General features: G+C 36.3%; 3 protein-coding genes and 1 long non-coding RNA gene across 5 annotated transcripts; all 4 read left to right on the forward strand.

Moving 5' to 3' along the window:
- On the forward strand, positions 6,397-8,626 carry LOC18588394 (transmembrane protein 258). 2 transcript variants are annotated; one of them, XM_007012775.2, is made up of 5 exons: positions 6,397-6,601; positions 6,691-6,797; positions 8,091-8,169; positions 8,265-8,340; positions 8,459-8,626. In XM_007012775.2, the coding sequence occupies exons 1-4, from the start codon at positions 6,599-6,601 to the stop codon at positions 8,310-8,312; spliced, it is 237 nt and encodes a 78-aa protein (XP_007012837.1). In that variant the 5' UTR covers positions 6,397-6,598; the 3' UTR covers positions 8,313-8,340; positions 8,459-8,626. The 2 variants fall into 2 exon arrangements, with proteins under 2 accessions (XP_007012837.1, XP_017983246.1); XM_018127757.1 differs by having other exon boundaries at positions 8,265-8,560.
- On the forward strand, positions 9,180-16,064 carry LOC18588395 (WD-40 repeat-containing protein MSI4). The gene is made up of 15 exons (XM_007012776.2): positions 9,180-9,612; positions 10,026-10,089; positions 10,439-10,525; positions 10,625-10,687; positions 11,014-11,079; positions 11,188-11,262; positions 11,415-11,490; positions 11,956-12,154; positions 12,367-12,448; positions 13,149-13,222; positions 13,370-13,481; positions 13,586-13,660; positions 14,310-14,386; positions 15,081-15,180; positions 15,658-16,064. Exons 1-15 carry the CDS (start codon positions 9,356-9,358, stop codon positions 15,757-15,759), a joined length of 1,509 nt encoding a protein of 502 aa, XP_007012838.2. The 5' UTR covers positions 9,180-9,355; the 3' UTR covers positions 15,760-16,064.
- On the forward strand, positions 17,518-18,498 carry LOC18588396. Its single transcript, XR_001929361.1, has 3 exons — positions 17,518-17,780; positions 17,966-18,112; positions 18,199-18,498. It is a non-coding gene; the product is annotated as an uncharacterized LOC18588396 (long non-coding RNA).
- LOC18588397 lies at positions 20,213-21,769 on the forward strand. The gene has a single exon (XM_007012778.2). It carries the CDS (start codon positions 20,743-20,745, stop codon positions 21,313-21,315), a length of 573 nt encoding a protein of 190 aa, XP_007012840.2. The 5' UTR covers positions 20,213-20,742; the 3' UTR covers positions 21,316-21,769.

Below are 22,924 nucleotides of genomic sequence, written 5' to 3' on the forward strand. Positions count from 1 at the left end.
CATTATAAAAGAAAATCACAAAGCAAGAATATTTATGTTACCCTGGCTTTGTTTCAATCCTTTATTACTCTGGTTCGTTGTAAGGTAGGTGTGGTTTCTGTTTGTTTTTTTTTTTTTTACAAATTGGAGTACTAGGCTTCTTGATTTATTTATTTTTTAATATAATTTATTGTTTTATTTTGGCATATAGTGTTTAATATAAAAGAGAAATATTAGAATAAAGAAAGCAAGAAAAGGAATAAAGTGAACGACATGTCAGCTAGAGAGAGAAATACCAAAATAAAGAAACAAACTAGTAAATGCATAAAAAGCTGGCAAAAGCTGAATGTCTTCCTTTTTTTTTTAAATATAATTTGACTTTGAGTCTTGTCTTTTGTTTTGCAAAAAAGCTAACAAAACTGAACGGCATGTCTTTCTATTTTTTTTAATATAATTTTATTTTGACTTGTATTATGTTTTGGTGCAGCTCTTTTACTTGGGCTTTTTTTTAAAAAATTTTTTTACTTGGACTTGTATTATGACTTTGACTTGTATGATGCCTTTCTCTAGCTTTTTAAAGTAAAAGCTTTTTAAGTGAAGCTCGCGGCATGTGCCGCGAGCATTTTTAAGTGGAGCTCATGGCATGTGCAACGAGCATTTTTAAGTAAAGCTCGCTGCATTTGCCACGAGCTCTTTTAAAAGAAGCTCGTAGCGAGCGTAGTGATTTTTTTAATTATTATATATATTTTTAAAATGTTATATATATATATATATATTAGTTTTATCTATTTGTTATTATTATTATTATTATTATTTAAAGTTGTAATTTTTTTTTAAGTTTTACTTATTTATTATATATATTTATTTATATTACATATATAAAAATAATAATATCAAAATATATAATTTTGATAAGTTTTATTGTTTTACTTTGTGGTTGTGATTTTTTTATGCATAATAAATAAGTAAAAATAAAAAAATTATTACGTATGTATACTTATCTCTTTTTCTATGATCATGTTTGTCGGCAGCTTTTTCCATCATCCTCTATGCCTAGGACGCGTTTCCCTCTGAAGATCAATTATGGTGAGCCTGGAAGGGTTGCAATAAGAAAAAAAACCACTACACATAAAAGGAAGAATGGTGATTCCAAATTAGTTGCTCCCAAAAAAATTAGAGTAAGAAAGAGTGGTGAAGTTCCTCCTGTTCCTGAAAATTGGGAAGATGATATTATTAGAGAAAGAGAAGGAGATCGTTTTTGGGAAGAGGTTTGTGCCAGACAAGTTGACGAACATCCCTCCGAGCCCGTTGGATATGATTGGAATCGTTTATACTTAGAAGCACCTCCTCATAGAAGAAGTGGTATTTCAGGACAATCTATTATGAAGTTCAGGTTTGAACGTGGTGAGTTTTCCCTTTTTGCTACTAAGTTAGGCTCCAATTCTCAATTTGTTCATGGTTGGGATGAATGGGTAACTAAGGTGTTGAAGAATCCTTCTTATGTTAAACTTCTCTCTTCTGCTAGGATATTTGATGCTATACGTATCACTTCCGAGCTCAATATTCATAAAGAAAAAAGGATAGATGTGTGGCGTACTATTCTTGTGAGGTGGAGCACGTCTTTTCATATTATGATTACTGCATGGGGGGAATTTACCTTCACTCTGAAAGATGTATGTGTTCTCTTGAAACTTCCTTGTATAGGAAATGATGATTTTCACTCTATTAAGCTTTCTGAAGAAGAGGTATGTACTCGAGACTTTTTATTCGATCTACTTAAGAGTTTGAGTAAAACTTCGAAAGTTGCACGATTTTCTAATTGGATAGGGGTTTTTTTATAAAAAGTTCAATGCTAAAGGTATTGAGATCTGTTCTCCTGAGTACCCATACCATAAGTATGAGCTAGTAGCTTTAACAATTTTTTTGTTGGCACGACACGTACTCCCAAGGTATCCAGATGATGGTATCTCTTCACCAGTTGTTCCTTTAGCAATAAAAATTGTTAAGGGAATACGTTTTCCTCTTGCTCCACTGTATTTAGGTTCATTATATAAGAGATTAGACTTGTACCAACTCAAAACTGTTGAATCAGTTGGGCGTTACAAGGTTTTGACTTATGTGGATGTTTCCTTCATTCAAATGTGCCTATGGGAAAGGCTTGGTATTTGCTCTCCTATGCCTAATGCATATCCTTTTGCATCTTTTTCTGTGAATAACCCTTTATCCAGGAATAACTACAGAGCTTGGGCATGGCATGATCGACTCCCGAGAGGTAATGTTCTTGAAGTGATGGTTGTGACAAAAGAATTCAATCCCAAACCTTATGTGCAGCCCACAAATGGATTCAGTGATCTAGGAATTTATTATGATCGTCACCCTCTATAGTCTGGAAGAATGAGTTCACAAGGTATTAACTTTTGTGTATGGGTTCACAGTTCCCAATTGCCATCTATGATTGAGAGTTCCAGTTCAGGTGGAGATAGAAATATTCTTTCTGTTGAGATATATTCTCCTTTTAGAGTGGCACGCCAATTTAGGTTTGATCAACCAGCTTCGCCTGACTCTTTTTCAACTATCAGTTTTTCTTCTTGCGTTTCTTCATTCCTCATGGCAAGACTTCAACTCAGTTTAGATAAACTTAAAAGTTGTACTGTCCCAGCTTTTGATAGAGTTGGTACTCACACTTCTTGATGGTTTGCTTATTAGATGGAGTGTGTTGAAGAATGGAGATATTTTATTATGCCTTTGACTAATCCCAGAGCTTGTCTCTACACTCTTCCTATAAGTAACTTCGATGTATCCTTACGCTTGATTTCTTTAAAAAAGAAAAGAAATGTAAATGAAGAAGAAGATGATGCTCATCGCGCTCTTACTCATCAAACAAAACATGTGCATCGAAAAGTAAGCTCATCCTTTGCTTTTTTTTTTCACTTTTTTTTTTAAATTCATTTCCTCTTCATACTTTTTTTTTTGTAGAGAGAAACAACTGCGAGAGTATAATTTAACTCGATTGAAGAGGAAGAGACTTTTGAAGCTGAGACTAAGGAAGAATCATGTGACTCTGAACGTAGTGATGAATCTGATGATGAATCAGTTGATGTTGATAAAGCTGAAAATGAGGGTGAGCTAGCACCTTTTGATGATTTCCTTGATTTGGATGTTCTATTTTCAAATCATGTTCAAAGCTCTACCATGAACTAGGTATAAACACATCACTATGTTATTCCGATTGATGTTGTTCTATTTTTTTTTTTTAAGTTAAGATTATTCTTACTCCCCAGGTTATTCGAGATGAGGTTGTTCCTGACACTGAGACTATTCCTGCTGTTGAAGTTGTTCCTAAGGCTACTCCAAATGTTGAGGTTATTCATGATGTTAGAGTTGATACTGACGATGTTAGAGCTATTCCAATGACTCCTCATGCTTCTTCCTCCTTAGTGCTAGAACACAGAGATGCAAGTAGTGCTTCTGGCATTCAAGTAGCACATACTCCTTTGTAAAAAAAGTAGACGTCATTTGTTTATGATGGAAGTGTTGGGTAGAGCTTTAGCCATTTCCCATGCTCCACTAATGAGGACTTCACCAGAGGAATTACAACAGATGTTACAGGATTTCGATGATGCTTGCAACTTTGGATTCAAGCTTGAGTGCCTCAGTGATTGTAGATCTAAAGCCAAGATTTTTCTCAACAAGTCTTCCCTGGAGAATGAGTTAGAAGACATTGCAGCGAAGATAGCTTTACTGAAAAAACTTGAAGCTGAAGTACAAGAACAATTAAATGTATTTGCCAATAATAACTCTTCTCTATGGAGTATGTAATTGACTAGTCTTTTGCTTTTCCTTTGCTTTTTTTGAAAGCTCATTTGAGTTAGTACTTCGCTATTGATATATCATATTTCTTTTTCTTTTGCAATAATAATAATACTATACGCTTGTTGTGTATGTGTTCACATTTCATATTATTGTGTGTGGCCAAAAGGGAACTCTCAACTTTACATCAAGGAGATTAACTCTAACTTGATATGAAGGAGATTAATTCAACCCTTAAAATAAGTAAGCGTAATAGCTGCGGCCAATTTGTGAGTAATAAGCTAGGGCCAAGAAATTAGCGATAAAGCTTGCGGCCAATAGCATAACATCATTACAGCCAAACTATGAGCGATAAATCTAGCGGCTGGAATGTGAATAATAAATTGTGGTCAAAGGATAAGCGATAAAGCTTGCGACCAAAAGAATAATATCATTGCAGCCAAAATATGAGTGGTAAAGCTTGCGGCTGAAGTAAGAATGATGAACTATGGTCAAAGAATAAGCGATAAAGCTTGCGACCAATAATATAATATAATTACAGCCAAAATATAAACGATAAAGCTAGCGGCTGAATATGAATTTTTTTTAATGTCAAATTGTAATTCATAAAGCGATGAAGAGTTAAAGTCATAGAAATATCATACATGAGCAGAAAGCGGGTTGTTCTGGACCGTGTTGTTCTCAATCAATAACTATTCTACTTGCATTTTTTTATGGAATATTCCCTTCTGAAAAGGATCTATTCTTTCTCTACCTCTTCCTTAAATTGCATTCACTCTTGGAGTATTCTTTCTATCGAAGCAAGTAGCTCTCTTTTGTTTGAGAACCGTATTATTGGTTCTTCTTGCCATTTCCATTAAGGTAGCAAAAGTTGGAAGAGGTAAATTCTGCTAGTGTAGCCTACACTCGTCAAACATTTTTTTTGAATGCAAATCGTCACCAACTCCTTCTCATCATAAGACTCTTGTATATCCAACACCCTTTCTCTAAAGTGTTAGATGTATTCCATGAGGTCTTCTCTGGACTTTTGATATTTTGTTCCCAAATCAAAGAGATTAACTTTCTCTTGAGTAAAGAAAAAGAACTCTTCCCTAAACATCNGTTCCCAATCAAGAGATTAACTTTTTCTTGAGTAAAGAAAAAGAACTCTTCCCTAAACATCCACATTAATTGTAGTTTTTCCATTTCCTTCATTCCCCTTAGTGTTTGTAACTAGAGGAATGACTTTATCAGGTGCACTCTCATTAAAGTGTATAGATTGAGCTTGAAAAATGGTGGAAGTGAAGGATACAAGTTGAGATATGGTCTCCAACATTCGCTTATTGTTGTCTTCTAACATTTGCATTCTCTCTTAAGAAGCCTCAATCATTTTCATCAGCTTTTGGATGTAGATTGGAATAGATGCATCTTGGTTACTAAAGGAACTGTCTATTTCTTCCAATAATGCAAAGTTTTTCTAGTAAGCTTTTACTTAATGCAATCACTCTTCCCCAGTGGAGTCGCCAAAATGTAAAGGGGGTTCTTGTGATAGGGAGAGGAAGCGTTGCAAACAAGTAAAATGATGTGCGAGAGGCAACAAAGAGGAAGATTGAAGCAGTTCCTGAAGTACTAAGTGCTGTGGCAGGTGGAAGACAATAAGAAGATACTTAAAGAGACTTAGAGAGTACAAGATAATTAGAGAGAGAATTTATAGAGAAAAGCTCTCAAGTTGAGAATGTGTTAGCTTGGAGGGGGAGAGAAGAGTCATTCCAAATGAATTGTGAGGCTCTATATATAGTGCTAAAAGTGACAGTTACATAAGAATAGGCTTTATTGCGCCTAATGAATGACATTATTATGAAGAACATTAATGTAAGTAACCGTTACTGTAATTGGATGTAGTAAGACTTGTTATCAAGTAAAGGTAATAGAAAAGAGATGTACAAGAATAGGTACAAGAGAATAAGCTGTACGAGAATAGGTACAAGAGAATAAGCTGTACATGAATAAGTATACGAGAATAAAGTAAGAGGGTGAAATATTTGTACTTCAGGAAAGGGTTAAGAGGAATACCTCTTAATTACCTCCATATCTGAGCCACCAAGCCAAACTCTCTAGAACATCCCAAAATAAAAGTAACCCATGAACCCTGCCACTTATTCTGAGTTGCTTTCACTGTCATCAAAGTGAAGTGGTTATTCTATTCGAAGTAGTTGTTTTACTTGCATTAATTGTTCCATATGGAGTAGTGTTCTATTTATTCTAGTTATTCTGCCTTAAGTAACACTTCACTTGTTCTAGTTGTTCTGCGTGAAGTAGCGCTTCACTTGTTCTATTTATTTTACGTGAAGTAGCACTTTACTTATTTTACGTGAAGTAGCACTTCATTTGTTCTGGTTGTTCTCTGTACAATATTATATTGTAACGTAATTTTTTAGAATAACAATATTAACCAAAATTTAGTATCTACAATATCTAAATCTTAAAAATATTTCTTAATCGTACCAAGTGAAATCCAAGCAAACGGGAGATCTTAAAAGAGAGAAGAAACTTATTTGAGGGATGCAAAGACAAACACAGCCTTGACTTCCTCGCGGTTAAATATCGGTACACATCATCGACAGTCCCAAACACGCCCAGACCCAAGAACACATATTTTTCATACACCACGGTTTACTGAATCGTAAGTTCCAATACAAGCCAAGACTCCAGAGTCAAGACTCAATGGTCTCATAAAACTCAAAACCTCTTGCCAACATACCGCCAGTCGCGCGTTATTTCCACTCTCTTCGATTAACCTCCAAAATCCGAAGCGAAGAGACAAAGATCGATGGTAAATCTTTCTCAATTGAATTCGAAGCATTTCTAGGGTTCTATTTTTTTCTGGTTTTTGTGATAATTTGCTTAATGATTTTGTCTCAGGCTCCTCCTGCAAAAGCGATAACGAGTCCAGTGCCAGATGCGTGGTACCCAACCCTAGCCGTCTTTATGCTCGCCATTGGTCTTGTCCTCACCGCTTCCTTCTTCATGTAACTACCTTGATCTTATCTCATCCCCAACTTGTCTCCCTTTTTGGCTAGAATAAATTTCATTTTTCCCTTTTTGTTCTTCTTATTAGATTCGATTTAGGAGCCAATTTTCCGCTTTTAGTTTTCCCTTATATGCTTGAAATTTGTATAACTAGATCTGACACAGCCTGATTTTTTATATAATTTCTAAATTGATGATTGGTTATATTAATAGGCATACATTAGCGGCATTGGAACTTAATTTTCTTAGTTTATAATGTACCTTTCATAGATTTGATGAGTCGTTTTGAAATAACGTTTTTTAAGTAGTCAATTTGCAGGCTACAGTTCATTCTGTTATTTTAAGTGAGAATAGAATACAAGTGTGAATTGTTGATGATTCCCCTTTGTTTTTTTGGTGGGTACGATACTGCAATTCACTTCTGTTGACCTTTTTCTTATAGAGTTTTCAGTCGGAATCGTGGCATTCCATGTCTGGTTTGAGTCCTTTTGGGTTTTAAAAGCTCTTGTGATTCTGTATTAAAGAGTATCTGGTTTTTCTGATTTGGTTGTGGTGTTTTAAAGTTTTAACTTTTATCTGTTAATTCCAAAGCCAAAGGCAAGGAGCAGGTTGTCAGAAGTGATAGATCAACTTTGGGCATTTGTCAAATTGTATCTGAGCTCATCTAGTTTGTTATTGTAAATATGTCTTCATGCATTATATTCTGCTATTTTTGCTATCTTTAGCACATTGTTTTTCTGGTTTTGGAGGATGGGAACATTCTGACTCTAAGGAGTTTCATATCAGTTGGATCTTACAGTTAGAGATCTCTTTGCATTGAACTGTATTGATGCTACCTTTAAATCTACTCGCACTTGGTTTCACTTGAGAATAATGAATTTCTTTGTGTCCATTGGATCTCATATTTAGAACGTAGAGGTCTCTTTTTATTTAACTGTACTGATGCTAGCTTTGAATCTACTCAAACTTCTTTTTCACTAGAGAGTAAAGAATTTCAAATCAGTTGGATCTTGTAGTTAGAACTTAGAGGTCTCTTTTCACTATACTCTAACAATACTACCTTTCAATTATTCAAACTTCTTTTCACTTGATTGTTTTTCCTGAGAAGTCTTTAACTTTGCTTATACTGCTGCTGATGTTTGTAAAAGTTAAGTTAGAATCTCATGCATAGATTCTGATTGCTTTACCATTTAGCATCGCCCAAAACAAGATCCTGTTTGATGCAATCTTTATAGGCCTAAGATCACAGTTGAAAAGTTTTATGAAAATTTTCTTTTTTCCAAAATATGCAGCTATGAAGCAACTTCTTCTAAGCGAAACCGCAGCCTTGCCAAGGAGCTCACCACTGGGGGGGTGGCATCTGTTTTCCTGGTATAGCTTCTTGTATCTGTTTTGACTGGATTTTCTCATTCATAATTCGTGTAGTTAACTGCATTGCTGATGCTTGATTATTGATATCCTCGCAGGGCTTTGGGTCGTTGTTTTTGCTACTTTCAGCTGGTGTTTATGTCTGATTTCAACATTGTTCAACCAGTTTAAAAAGTTTTGTTGAGCAAGAATGGCTTTGGCATTGTTACTTATAGACATTTTTGTTATTTATCAGACGATGATAGCTTTCTTTGATAAGATTTTGATATTCTTAATACATGCTCGAATGTAGGGACCCCTGGTTATATCAAATTATTTCAGTTGCACACAGTTCAGCATGAAGTATTCAAGTTTATGAAGTATCTTAGGGTGGAAAACCCGCTTCTAATGTTTAGTTCTTTGGATTTTTGCTTCGTGGTATCACTTATAAAACGATAGCTGCCAAAATGGTTCAATCAAGTGTGAATCTTAACAAGAAGCAAGAAAACAAAAAGACCAGTGTGAAGGAACAATCGTAAAATGTGTAGGTGGTTGAAATGCGTTGATGCTTTCTGTTCCCTTGGTAAATTGCTCTTGGATTCCTAGTTTTCAAACAAGATCATTTTCAAGGAGTGAATCAGAATTTGAGGTTTCTCATTTGAATGAATTGAGTCAGATGATAGGCCAAACATGAATTGATTAGAATTCTCTATCAAGCTCAAATACTAATCCGCAGCAATCTCCAGAGTTTCGGTTGTTCTTCCATTGGTAGAAATCTGTCTTCGGATTCCTAGTTCCTAATTCCGAGCGAGCAAAGCTGGCAAGCACCCATCAATTGCCAAAAAGTAAAAAGTTAGAACCCCAACAACTCAGTAAACACGTGCAATAAGCCTTGACCAGTAAATGTAAATGGCTGAATCCCGTTCAACCGTTCAACACATCTCAGTAACGCCTGAGCCGTAAGCCCCTACTGACACACCAGGTTAGGCTCTACCAACTTGCCGCGTGTAAAGCACTTCCCTTTTAAAGAGCGTAGCCCCAACAAAAACCCTCACCACCATATTTACTAGTACTTTAGTTTTTCCCATTCTCTTCCAAACCCCTATCACAGTCGCAGTAGGGTCCGGTCTCGGGTCCCCGGAAACCAATCGTTGTTTTTTTCCTTTCTTTCTTTGCTTTTAAAGTCGCAGCAACACTCCCAATCTCAAAAATGGAGTCTCCCCAATCTCAACAGCAACAGCAGCAGCAGCAGCAAGGTCCCAAGAAGAGAGGCCGAAAACCAAAACCAAAGGACGAGAAAGAACAGCAGCAGCAGCAACAACAACAAAGCGCTGTTAAAATGAAAGAAGGAAAGAAAGCCCAACAACCGAGCGTTGATGAGAAGTACACTCAGTGGAAGTCCTTGGTCCCTGTTCTCTATGACTGGCTTGCTAACCACAATCTAGTTTGGCCTTCTCTCTCTTGCCGGTATGTCTCTTTAAACCCTTTTTAGGGTTTTTGGGTTTTTGGTCTTTTCGTTGCCAACGCTTGGGTTTTTGGTTCTGTTGTTAATAAAGATGCTATTTTTGCGTTTAGGGTTTATTTTGGGTTATTGAGTTTGTTTTTGAAGATCTTAAATTTTTTATGCTAAAACCTAGTGTGCTCTTGCGGAGCTTCTGATCTGTTTTCATTTCTTGAATCCTGTGATTATTTATGTATCCTTGTGTTTCAAGTGTAAGATGGCTGGCATTAATTGTTTGTAGTTGTCGAGGAACGAAATGAGAGTTTTTGTTGCTTCAAGTTTGTTTTACATTGTTGCCAATTTAGCTCATTTTCTGAGTTCTTTTTTTATTTCTTCTTTTTCATATTTATTGATGATAGTTTAATTTGGTTTTGAACAGTTGGGGACCACAGCTTGAACAAGCTACTTACAAGAATCGCCAGCGTCTCTACCTCTCTGAACAGGCAAGCGTGTTTCCTTTATAGGGAATTTCTTTGTCTACCAAAACATGGCTTGGACTGAACGGAAGAACCCCCTCTTGTTTCATTTTGTCTGTTGCTTGATGTTCAGTTTTACATAACAAAAAAATACTCTTTCTGGACTCTTAATTTATTAAAGCAATAACAGATGCATCAAGCTTAGAACCCTTTGAATTAATGGAACTTACAACAAAAGCTTGGTTGAACAATGTTGAAGCATGTTAAATTTGTGCTTAAGTTGTTTAACCTAACATCACACTTTTTGGAAAAAAATTGTTATTATCGTTATATTTGACATCTTTTCTTTTTGTTATTGTTAATGTTTTAATGCCAGACTGATGGTAGCGTACCAAATACTCTTGTGATTGCGAACTGCGAAGTTGTCAAACCTAGGGTTGCTGCTGCTGAGCACATATCTCAGGTAACTCATTTTCATGGGAGCTTGTTCCTTGTTCTGCACTTCAGTACTGATGTATGCAGCTTGCTTCTTTTTATATCACGATTGCTTCATATTTTTCAGTTTAATGAAGAAGCACGCTCACCATTTGTGAAGAAGTACAAGACCATCATACATCCTGGGGAGGTATGAATCTTGCACACTCTAGAAAAATAAATTTGTTTTTATATAGTTGTGCTGACATAACTACAAACAGTTTTGTTGGAACTACTTCTATCTTTGCATAAAGAGATCTATTTGATCTGACAATGTAATTCTTCTTTTTTAGTGGGGCATTAAAAGTCCCATTCTTTTGATGTTTGACATTGGTGGGAAATAGATATTCTGCTTATTTGAATTCCCTGTTTTGCATGTATAACTTTAGAATTTTATAATTTTTATTTTATCCTTTTTCTTTTTTTTTTGTGTGGATTTATTGTTATATGTTGTGGTCACCAAATACTATCTTGCAGGTGAACAGAATCAGGGAACTTCCTCAGAACTCTAAGATTGTGGCCACTCACACTGATAGTCCGGATGTAAGACCCTTGCTATTTCTGTTGTCAAATTTTTTGGAGCCAATATTCCTGTCATGTTTTCTTTCTAAGATATTAAAGTTGCCTGATATTTGACTTGATGATATTTAGGTTCTTATCTGGGATGTTGAAGCTCAACCCAGTCGTCATGCTGTTCTTGGAGCAACAAGTTCTCGTCCAGATTTGGTATATTTATTTCCAAATTTCAGTTATATGTTTAGTAAAAGCTATCTATGCTACTTATCTGTATGTCTGTGTTCTTTGGACAAGGGGACGAGTGTGAATGAACTGTTTTCACTTATGACTTTGCCTTTTTTTTTTTTCTTTCTTTTTGGCAGATTTTGACTGGACATCAAGATAATGCAGAATTTGCTCTTGCAATGTGTCCTACGGAACCCTATGTGCTCTCTGGAGGTTGGGAAGTTTTATCATTCAATTAACTATATTTTTGCTTGGAATCAGTACTTTCATCAATATATTTGGTACCGAAATCCTCATGGAAATCATGATCTTATATCTTTGATATGATCATATGAGATGTTATGAATTCATTATCTTCCTCTCGCAAAGTGGTAATCGAGTTAAAATTATTTAATTTGATAGCTGAGTATACCCTTTTTTCACACACAAAGTATTATTATCATATGTATGAAATAGCTTTATTATCTGATTCAGGAAGTATGTCAGATTGTGCTATATGGTATGTCTTATTGTGTGCTATTTTATAACTGCATAACTTTACTTTGATTCCATATTCCTGCAACTATTGTTTCAAGTCCTGAAGTTCATATTTTTAACTTTTTTAAATTGGACTCGGCAAAACTGAATCTCATTTCATGTGATGGGATTTTCTTCTTAATGAGAGCACTTTTATGGCAGGGAAGGACAAATCAGTGGTTTGGTGGAGCATCCAGGACCACATAACAACAACAGCTACAGACGCAACCAAATCTCCAGGATCTGGTGGATCAATCATCAAACAGAATGATAAAGCTGCTGACGGGCCTTCTGTAGGTCCTCGTGGTATCTTCTGTGGGCATGAGGATACCGTTGAAGATGTCACGTTTTGTCCATCCAGGTACCTTCTTCTCTTGGATAAAATCTAAATGCTGTAATTCTTTATGGTTTATTCTTTTTGAATTCTCTTCATAAACTTTTCATGTAAAGGTGAGTTTATTCAAATGGTTTTTCATTGTTTTTTCTTCTACAGTTGAAATGGCTTCTGTATTGATACTTTTGACATTGTTCATATGGCGATTAATTTCTGACAAATTTCCATATCTTCTGAAGTGCACAGGAGTTTTGTAGCGTAGGGGATGATTCCTGCCTCATATTATGGGATGCACGAGTTGGCACTAGCCCCACTGTCAAGGTGACTGTCCATAATTCTTGCTTTTTTAATGATAATAACTGCTTAGTGGTTTCCTTTTTCCTTCCCCCACCCCCTCTCTTTCCTCTCTTTTTCATTTTATTACTTTGGATGAATTTGTGTGTGTGTGTGTGTGTAAAAAAATAGTGTGTATATTCATGAAAAGGAAGTTTCAAAAGAGTTGAAAAATAAGCTCAACAGTAAGGATCTTCAGTACTCATTGTTATCATTGGACCTGATATTTGAATAGCCTTTGACTGACCTCTGTAAAGTGGTTTACAGTCGAGAGGATGATGTGAATGATTTGAATCATTCAGCATCATTTTTGTACCTTTTTCCTTTTTATGTGGGTGGCTGGATTGCCATGCCACTTCTTCAACTCCTTTGCACAAACTTGTCAACAGTTTGGTTTCCTGTATTTCTGATTGTAGTTATATGTTGCTGTTCCTTGTGTGGCACTTCATTCTTGTGATGGTTTGTCTGTTTCAAATCATTTTTAAGATGATGTGATTTGATATCAAAAAGCCAACCATTTATCTTCTTTTTTTAATTATGAATTCCTTCTGTTGGAATCAACCAAGGCTTCATGTTTCTCATGCTTTCTTTTATAGTCTTGTTAACATTTGATTGTATGGTATTTTTAATTTTAATATACCGATGCCTTTGATGATATATGCTAAATTGTTTGGTTTCTTGTTGACAGGTTGAAAAGGCACATAATGCTGATCTTCATTGTGTTGATTGGAACCCCCACGATGATAATCTTATTCTGACCGGGTTTGTCTCAGTCCTTGTTTCTTTCAGTTTTGCATTTTCCTTTTGGTATCAAAATATGATGCACTATGAAAATTGCAGTGCTTCTTCATGTTTTGCAATGATGGGTTACGATAAAACATTATTTGTCATCTTTTGTTGATCTCTCAGGTCAGCGGATAATACGGTTCGCATGTTTGATCGAAGAAATCTCACTTCTAATGGAGTTGGATCACCCATTTATAAATTTGAGGGTCATAAAGCTGCTGTTCTTTGTGTTCAGGTGTTTTAGAGACCTGATCATATTACTTTGTATTTCGTTACAAATGTGATGATAAATGGTATCATGCATCTGTTCTTACCAAATTTATTTCTCCAATGGTCCAGTGGTCTCCAGACAAGTCCTCTGTTTTTGGTAGTTCTGCCGAGGATGGGCTCTTAAACATTTGGGATTATGATAAGGTGTGATTTGTTTGATTCCTCTCTAGTAATTGCCTTTGCATACAACTTACATGCATGTAACACAGATAACATATAGCTATGCATATATGTTGAACTGGGTGATATCTGTATGCTCTCCATCCAATTTTGCAGTTTGCATGAATAATTTGTATATGGAAATAATTTTAGATTTTCACACAATCAATTTTAGGAAATTGAACTCAGATTATAAGAGGATGTGGTTTGTGAGTTGACAATTCTGGCTCATATCTTTCTAGGATTGGAATATATTTGTGAAAAATGATGGCAGTGTAGAAGATTACTATTTTCTCCATCCTCATCAATCAAGCCCTGTTGCAATGTCTATGTTACAACTGTAAATTAATGATTTGACAGTAAATCAGTGAAAGAGGATATAAAGAAATTGCTAGCAGTAACCACCTTGATTACCAGTGATTAGATTTTGGTCACCTTACCTTTTTTTTTTCTCGAGTTTTACTTTTGTTCTTTGAAGTTATTTACGTTAAACATAGTTAAGGCTCTGCCTTGCCTGCCTTAGTAGGAGAAAATATTCCCCTTACATTTCAAAGGCGGACGTGTTACTTATTTTGTCATGTGTACTTGCTTCTGCTGATATTGTGGTTGGCTTACTTGCTTGTCCTTATTGCAGGTTGGCAAAAAGGTGGAACGTGCTTCAAGATCACCTAGTACTCCTGCAGGATTGTTCTTCCAGCATGCTGGGCACAGGTTGGTTTGCAACTGTTTTGCAGTGTGTGATATAGCATATATTAGGACTCTTCTTTTGAACCAGGCCTTCATGTCTTAATCTCAATATGCATTTGACATTCTTCCTCTTTGTTTCTTTCTTTTTATTTTCTTGTAGTGGTATCTATATCCATTTAAACTTGCACCATTAAACTGGTTTCCTTAATGATCTTTGTTGCATACAAGTATCTCATTCAACCTTATTTCTTACATTTGTGTATGTAAAAGGCTTTAAAACCTTATCTTTTATCTTTTGATGGTTCTGTAAGAGTCCTTGGTGGAAATTTCAATGTTCCATCTATTAGGGAGGTTTATGCCTTGACAGTGAATTTGATCTTGGTGAAGTATCTTTTATTGGAAAAAGAAAAGTGGGTATAATGATGCAATTGCAAGCTAATTTGGAATGTCATGAAGCTTAATCTTGAGGCATGTCTCAACATTGCAACCAAATCATACTTAAAAACTTTTTGGTTTCACTGGTGAAAGCTGTTTATGTTTTATGCACCTCATAATAACAAGTTTTGGTTTCTGAGAACAATTTCCTTATGTGTGTTCTGAAGCCTATATATGTTTGAGTTGAAAATCATGCAACTCTTCAAAATTTTTTTTTATTTTTTTTATTTAATGTTGCCTGATTTGTTCTCATAACGTTTTCAATCTGTCAATTTTTATACAGGGACAAAGTTGTTGACTTCCATTGGAATGCATCTGATCCGTGGACCGTTGTTAGTGTGTCTGATGACTGTGATACCACTGGCGGAGGAGGGACATTGCAGGTATAGTTACTATCTTCCCATACAAATGTTCTTTGTGTCAGAAAATGCAAAATCTTTTTTCTTGAGGCAAAATTCAAATAAACACTGGACTGTGAAGTTAGAGATAATAAGATATGACATGATAAGTTAAAACTCAAAAGCAATGCACAAGGGCATTACCTGGCATGCATATTACAACAAAAATTTGTAAAATTATTCAGGGGACTTCACTTCCCTGCCAACATTCCAAAACATGTTGCTTATAATCATCAAGGGTTACCATGGCCGGTAGAATCATGGTATTTCTGGCAGTAAATGGGTAACACCAGAAACTGCTTGTAATGCAATTCCTTCACTGCTGGTTATGAAGTTACTCCAACTTAATGGGATTGGTTTGTTGAAAGTGCTTTATTTTACATATTGCTTCAACAGCCTGACCACATGCATTAACTTTGAATGAAAATTACAATTATTGATATGCTAAACAATTATTTGCAGATATGGCGCATGAGTGATCTGATCTACAGGCCAGAAGAGGAGGTTTTGGCAGAGCTTGAGAAATTCAAGTCTCACATCATTTCATGCGCGTCAAAGCCATGAGATAAAGTTGGGAAGAAAGAAGACCAGATATTTGCTGGTTGACTTGTAACAAACCTCTGTAGTAGCTTATTATGTGGATTTAGATGTTTGCTCTTCAAGTTTGAAGAAATTGGGATGGGATGACTCTGTAAGCTCATTGCTAGCAATTGTAGATTTTCAGATATTAAGGCTTATAAACAGGTTTTCTTCCATTTATTGACGGAGTGTTACACTGATTTTATGAGTATGTTGAAGACATTGTCATATACTGATACCTGCCCCCACCAGGGTACAAATTACGATCAATGAACCATCAAATTCTACCATCGGATTCAAAGGTTTGTGGTCGAGATATTGAATGAAAGGAAACTTACGTCTCGTCTCATGGGTTCTTGCCTTACTCGAGAACTCGTGTGGCTCTGGACGGTTGAGTTTGGGATCTCTTGACTTGTCAGCATGTCGTTCTATCACAAGATCAAAGCTTTTAATTTCGGAGGTAGTAGCCCATTATGTTTTGGCAGGTTGTGGTTGGAATGTTGAACAGGTAAGAGGTTTGAAAATTACTGCCCTTCGATAGGATTGGTTAGTTGGTCAGCTAATCTGAAACAATTTATATTTATTCTCTGAAATGAGGGAGGGTTACGAGACCGTTCATAAAATTTTTCTTTTCAGATTTTGGGATGGAGACAACATCCCAGCCGGTCGCCAAGAATGGCATTCCATAGAGACAAATTATGTGTAGTACATTTTTGTATTAAACAAATGCACCAAATATGCATCAGGGGAGTTTGCTTCAAAAGCGTTTAGAAAAGAGATTTAAGTTGAGGTAAAGCTTGATATATTTCTGATTATGTTATCAAAAAAACATGGACATAGCAGAAAAGGAGGTGGGTTCGGTTAAGCATCCAGGCTATCCAAATTGACGACCAAGTTGCTGTGATCTAGTGTCGACGCCTCCAACTAGACAAGGATTGCGTTACTGTGCTAACAGTGCCATTCATATTGGGTTCTACTCTGATTGAGAGTAAAAGCAACAGCAGTGGAATGTTATCGCGGCTGGCCCTTCTTTTCTTTTTACTAACAGTAACAACGACGCTTGTACCTGGATCCTGTTCCATCTCTCTCGGTGCAGTTGCTCCTGCCGATTTCTATATTGTAGATTTCCCTTTTCTATTTGCTCTCTTTCGATGATTTGTTTCCTTTTCGGAAATCTGTCGTGGTCAGTGAACCTTTATGCATGCAGGGAGATCCTCTTCAAGTCGAGGTTTCCAATCTTACTTCCCCCGACACACGGCTTTCCTATGACTTTTATTCCATCCGTTATTGTAAGCCCTCCAAGACCTTGAGAAAATTTCTTCAAGGCGAAGCTTTTCAGGGTTCTGTCTATACTGTTAGTATGTTGCTTGCATTGAGTGCTTTCTTGTTTGTAGAAGGAAAAGCTATTTTTCTGCTTTGGATGATCCAAGGTTTTCCCCCCTTATTTTTCCTGTGCCATTTTGATATGAGAAAAGAAGTCATGCGAAGTAGCCTGCCGGGTAAAACTTGATGCTGAAGCTGCAAAGAATTTCAAGGAGAAAATTCGTGATGACTACCGAGTTAATATGTAAGTGCGGAGTCTATGTTCTAATCATTCCTGATTTCAGGTTTGAAATTCTCTTCTTTCCAGCAATAGTAGTCAAGCTGATTGCATTTACATGTTGCTCATTAGCGAAGTCTTATGCTTTGTTCCTCAATTTTGACACGAAAAGTCGCAAACTACTATGCAGGAATTTGGTAATCGTCCAGTTACACAACGGAAGCAGAAAGGCTTTCGTGTTGGGTTTAATGGAACATATTACCCTGTAGGTTTATGAATGCCATGTTCTACTCTTTCTTTTTTATATCTTTATATGATTCTTTCCCTGAGATGTGCTAAATTGCTTGATACATAGCGGAGAGGAGGTATATTTCATCCATAACCATCTAAGCTTCAGAGTCATGTATCATAAGAATCCCCGAACTGATTCTGCTCAAATTGCTGGCTTTGAGGTTGATCCCTACAGGTGCAGGACCCTGCTTCTTTCATGACTCAAATTGCTTTGTGTTATATGATCACATTGTTTGCATTTCTTGCTTTTTTGTGTTTTCAATTCTAGTAGTTGTAGCACTCGACGTGCATTATATTCATTTCTCTCTATTGATTGGGTGATTAATGTCCTCATTGCCATTCTCTGGTCTGCTCAAACAGAATACGAGGGTCCTTGGAATGAGAAAAACCCTCAGTTATTAACGTGCAACCCAAGAACCAATGGTATACATCAAGCTTTCGCTATTCCACAACGCATCGGAACTTTAAGCAGAAGTCATTTTCACATTCGAAGTCTCGTTTTATGAGGTATTCCTAACCCCTGCCCTTTTTCCTTTTTATCTTTTCTGGTACTAATATGAATCTTAACGTGAAAACAATGCTCCCTTTGGCAGTTGGATGACAAGCCACGCATCCGGAGTGTCTTGTATCGGGGCCCCGAGTTGATTATTTAGACCCATTGGTTCTCTACTCTGAAGCATGCTTGCCATGACTATGGTGACAATAATGTGTGTTTTGGTGAATTAGGTGTTGTTGCTACATTTACATTTTACCAGGAATGAAAGAGATGTGGGGATTAGACAAAAAATTGAATCATAATCCAATTTTAGGCAGAAGCATTTTGTGTTAAGGTACATAAAAAAAGTAACTTAAAACTTCAGAAGTAATTTATTGTTTTCTTCTTTGTGTTTTCCTACTACTTGAAGGAAGAGTTAAATCTCAGACTTTTGCGTGAAGAGGTAACAGCGACAAAGGCTTGATATGGTATCGAAGCTGAATGGGACAAAAGCAGTTGGCAAACAGCCTTTAAAATTTGCCCTCTTCCAAGGCTGGTTATGATAATTGCATTAAGGAGCGCTTTTAATTTCGAATCTGACCTCTTCCAAGTTCCAAGGTTTTGTGCCATTAAAATTTGTCTCCAAAAAGTTGTTGATTTTGACCATCCAATGCTACCACGGCCTCACATTTGAGCACTATTCAACGCAATACTGCACGTGTATGCCGTTTTGGCAGGATAAAACCAGTTAGTTTGGTTGATTTGAATTTTTTTTGTCCTTTTTAAAAAGTAATACGTGAATAATGGGATCAAAATCAGGATATTATTTTAAAAAATATACCGTGAAAATTTGAATTTCGTGCAAGAGTGAAATTACACGTTTTATTATGCTAAAATAGTAGATGAAGAGGCATTTTTGCCAAAAGGATAGGGTTGTTGAAATACCACTGCACAAAATTCAACAATATGCTTTGTATCTTTCTCCTTTATTTATGTAATGAAAACAGAAGCTTACTCAAAACTTGCACTTTTATTTGTCAACCTAATTCCTCTTTGGTCTTCTCGTGCTCCACTTTGAGCCTAAACGAGAAACGCTTCAAACAGAATTATCTCCACGTTTTCCACGTAGGAACCAATCTTCATGATTTGTGCGGCCCTGCTCAGGCGGCCCGACGTGTACCTCCTACCAAAATAAAAGAGTAAAGGGATGCCCATCTTTATTGTTCGATTTGCACGTGTCAGAGGACAGTTCAATCACACGTGTGAGTGGTCCAGGTTCCCATGGGAAGTACTAGCCCTAGCCTCCGGGTCTCAGCGCCCTTTTCCTCTGTTCCCACGCTGCACTTGTTGCTAAAGGGCCCAACTGTCACGTTTCCGGATCCTACTGTAGCTCTGTCATCCCTTCCCCTGCCTAGTAATAATGCCATTCAACATTCTTTGTCTATTTTCGATGGCTTTCTTTCTTAATTATAATTTTTAAGTATAATATTTTAAAAAAAATTAAATTCTTTAAAAATTTTAAATAAATTTTTTTTTTATTTACAACTAAATAAATTCATTTATTTTTATCTTATATTAAATAAAATTTTTTATAATTAACAATAAATTAATTATCATTAATTAAAATATATTTATCATTTTATATTGACATATGATATTAATGTGAAAAATAAAAAATATCAAATAATCATATTATTATTCATTATTACATATTAACTTCATAATAACATATAATAATAAATAATATTTTAATTAATAATTAATTAATTAATTATTAGCTATTAAGACAAATTTTATTGAAAATAAAAAATAAGATTACAATAGAAATTTTTTAATAGTTTATAAACTTTTGAATAGTATATCTAATTTTTATATAAATATAAGATAATGATTAATTATATACATTAATTAACTATAATTAAATTTATAAATATCACATTAATCGATATCAACTTGTGAAGGTTGATGACCTAGCTTCTAAAGTAAGGGGGTCTCACATACTGATAATTCTCTCAAATAATATAAATCACATTACTTCATTAAAATAACAACAACTGCATTTAAAAAAAAAAAACTTCAATAAAATATTACATTAAGAAAATAAACTTCACTTTCATAAAAAAGAGCTTAAATAATATTATTTGTGGACTTCCTTATGGAAGATAAAGTAAGTTTTACATATAAAAGAGATAAAGAAATGAAGGATAGGGATGTAATTACGCATGTCAGAATAGCCACAGCTGTTCTGAGAATTTCAAAACAGGGGCTGTAAGTACTAAAAGTACTGACATGGATATACTTCCCGATAGCCACCACTTACAGGGCAACACAAACTTTTCCCGCCATTTTTCAGCGGACAACTCTCCTGCCAGGTCAGTACCATACCTTGCACGTGGCACCATCTTTTGCCACCTGGCATCATCCGTCTAAGCGATAGGCATAAAGATGCTCCGCCACATCATTAAAGACATTTAAAACCATCGAATCGGACGGCTAGCATTAAATATATCACCATCTCATCATCCAGCAGTTACCACATCAAAATAAAAAATTTTCAGATCCTTCTCTTTCACGTTGTTGCTTAAATATGTAGAGTTTTTTTTTTATATCATCCTTCTCTCTTTGAAGAGCATCATCCTTTTCTCTTTGAAGAAAAACTACTATGAAGGAAGAGGAGGAAAGGAAAAGAGCAAGTGAGGAAACCGGAGACGTTGGGTTTCTGGCGTCGAAACGGCTGAGAGAGACGGTAACAGATGAGTTGGCGGATGACGTCAAGGCGTGGTTATCAGTTGAAGATAGTGAGACTGACTCAGTGAGTGAGTTATTGAAGCTTCTGGACGACTCACCGGAAGATACCACCTCAGCGTCTTCATCGACGTCGTCGCCGACCTTGTTCGGGATGAGGGTTAGGTTCAGCGACAACCCGTACTCGTCGGCGTTGATTTTCCAGTCGTCGTCCTCGTACATAACCATCAACGGCAACGAAGAGAGCTGCGGGTCGTCGTTTTCGGAGTCGGAGTCTAGCGTGATGGCCAGTGTGGACATGGGAGGGATTTTAAACGCGAATGTGAAGGTTGGGAGTGGGTTGGAGGGAATCAGAGGGTGGGTGGAGGCGGAGGGCGGAGGGGGCGCGTGGGATAGAAGCGAGGAAGAGGCGCGTGGGTGGATGATGGATTGGGAGTGGGAATGGGGCGAAAAGCAGCTGGTGAGGTTTCTAGGCGAGGAGGAGGACTGAGGAAGTACCTCTTTTGAAATTTTGACTGGAATTTCCTGAGTAAACGTGAACAGTTATGACTCCTTTTTTAATTTTATTTTTTTAAAAAAAAAATTGCGGTGACTTCCGCTTTTGGAAAATGGGATGGGGCTTTTAACTTTTGTTAATACTAGAAATTTAGAAAATAGAAAAATAGGGGTTTAGAGAGGGTTGAAGGAAGGTATTAAACTGAAGAGAGGAGGATGCATTTGACACGCTGCTGGCTGAGTGGCTGACTGCTTTGTTTGGAAATGGCGTGTCTTGGAATTTCCTCTCTTTGTATTTACTCTAAAAGTACACAAAAAAAAGAAAGTGGAGAGATATATCAGACTTGAAAGCCAGTAATGGTCGCAATTTTAATCTCTCAGTCTGCAGCTTTTGTTTTCTGTTTTTTTATTTGCTAACTGCTCAATTACAGCCGACCACGTTGCTTATATTTATTTTCTTCAGTTTCAATGGGAAGAGTAGTACCAATATATAGTATAAACAATATACTTGGAAGTAAGAGTATCTTGTACGCTTATCCTGTTTCATGGATGGCTTTTCTTTTCAAGTGGGGATAAAAGGCCACAATCAAATGCTAAAAAGTGTCATGGAAGGAAGAGTGCTTTAATGGGAAAGCATCGATCAAAGCACTGGAAGGTGCATGTAAATATCCAGGAAAATTCCAATTGATTTGAAATGAAATCCTGACGCAAAGACTTGTGTAAAGTGAAATGGTTGATTAAGGCTCGATGGGGAAAGAGATAAGAAGGGATTTCCCATCAACTGACATGGCCAGCCACAGCCAAAAAACAAAGATAAAAACATGCAGACATCATAATTGTATCCAACTTCAATGGACATGACTCCTACTCGGCTCTACCGTCTCCTCTTTGGCTTTGCAAGAGTAAACGTTAATGTTGGGGCCTGGGGGAATATATGTCATCCGAATGAACATTAATTGGTCTTTCAACACTTGTGAATTAAAAAATGAACAGGGTGCCAAGGACTATCTAAATGAAGTGCAAGATGGACAAATTTATGGGTCAGAATTACGATTGGCCTTTCCAGCATTCATGGGTAAATTTTGAGCAAGATGGAAACTAGGAAAAATGATCCATCAACCTTTTATGGGCCCAATAATTCTCAAGTAGTAGTATCAATCACTGCAAGCTTTAAGGCTCCAGATTGTGTAACTGTTAGACCATTCCATACATCCAAACCAAGGCAATGGGCTCTTTGGACCCCAATCGCTCAACCCGAGGACTAAGGTAGAATTTTATCTCAGTGGGACAAGTCCGTTGTTTATTGCCTCCTGATGACAAAATTAGCACTATTTTGCAAATTAAATTTTGAAAAATGGGGAAAAAAAAAAGTTTACTAGTAGTACGTATTAGATTCAAGGGGAAATGTCAAACAAAAAAGGTAGCTTCTGTTAATCTGTTATAGTCACTCCATTACATTATGATTTTGCTTGTTGACTGGAGAGCGAGATAAGGCTAGGCCGAGAGAGATGTTGTTGGCCTACTTTTAGTAATTAGTATGAAGGATTGAAGCTATATTTGTGCATGCAAACAGATGCCATCATAGAGAAAAGCTAAGGCCTATA

This window comes from Theobroma cacao, chromosome 9 (genome assembly GCF_000208745.1).
Source record: "Theobroma cacao cultivar B97-61/B2 chromosome 9, Criollo_cocoa_genome_V2, whole genome shotgun sequence".
Lineage (NCBI taxonomy): Eukaryota > Viridiplantae > Streptophyta > Magnoliopsida > Malvales > Malvaceae > Theobroma > Theobroma cacao.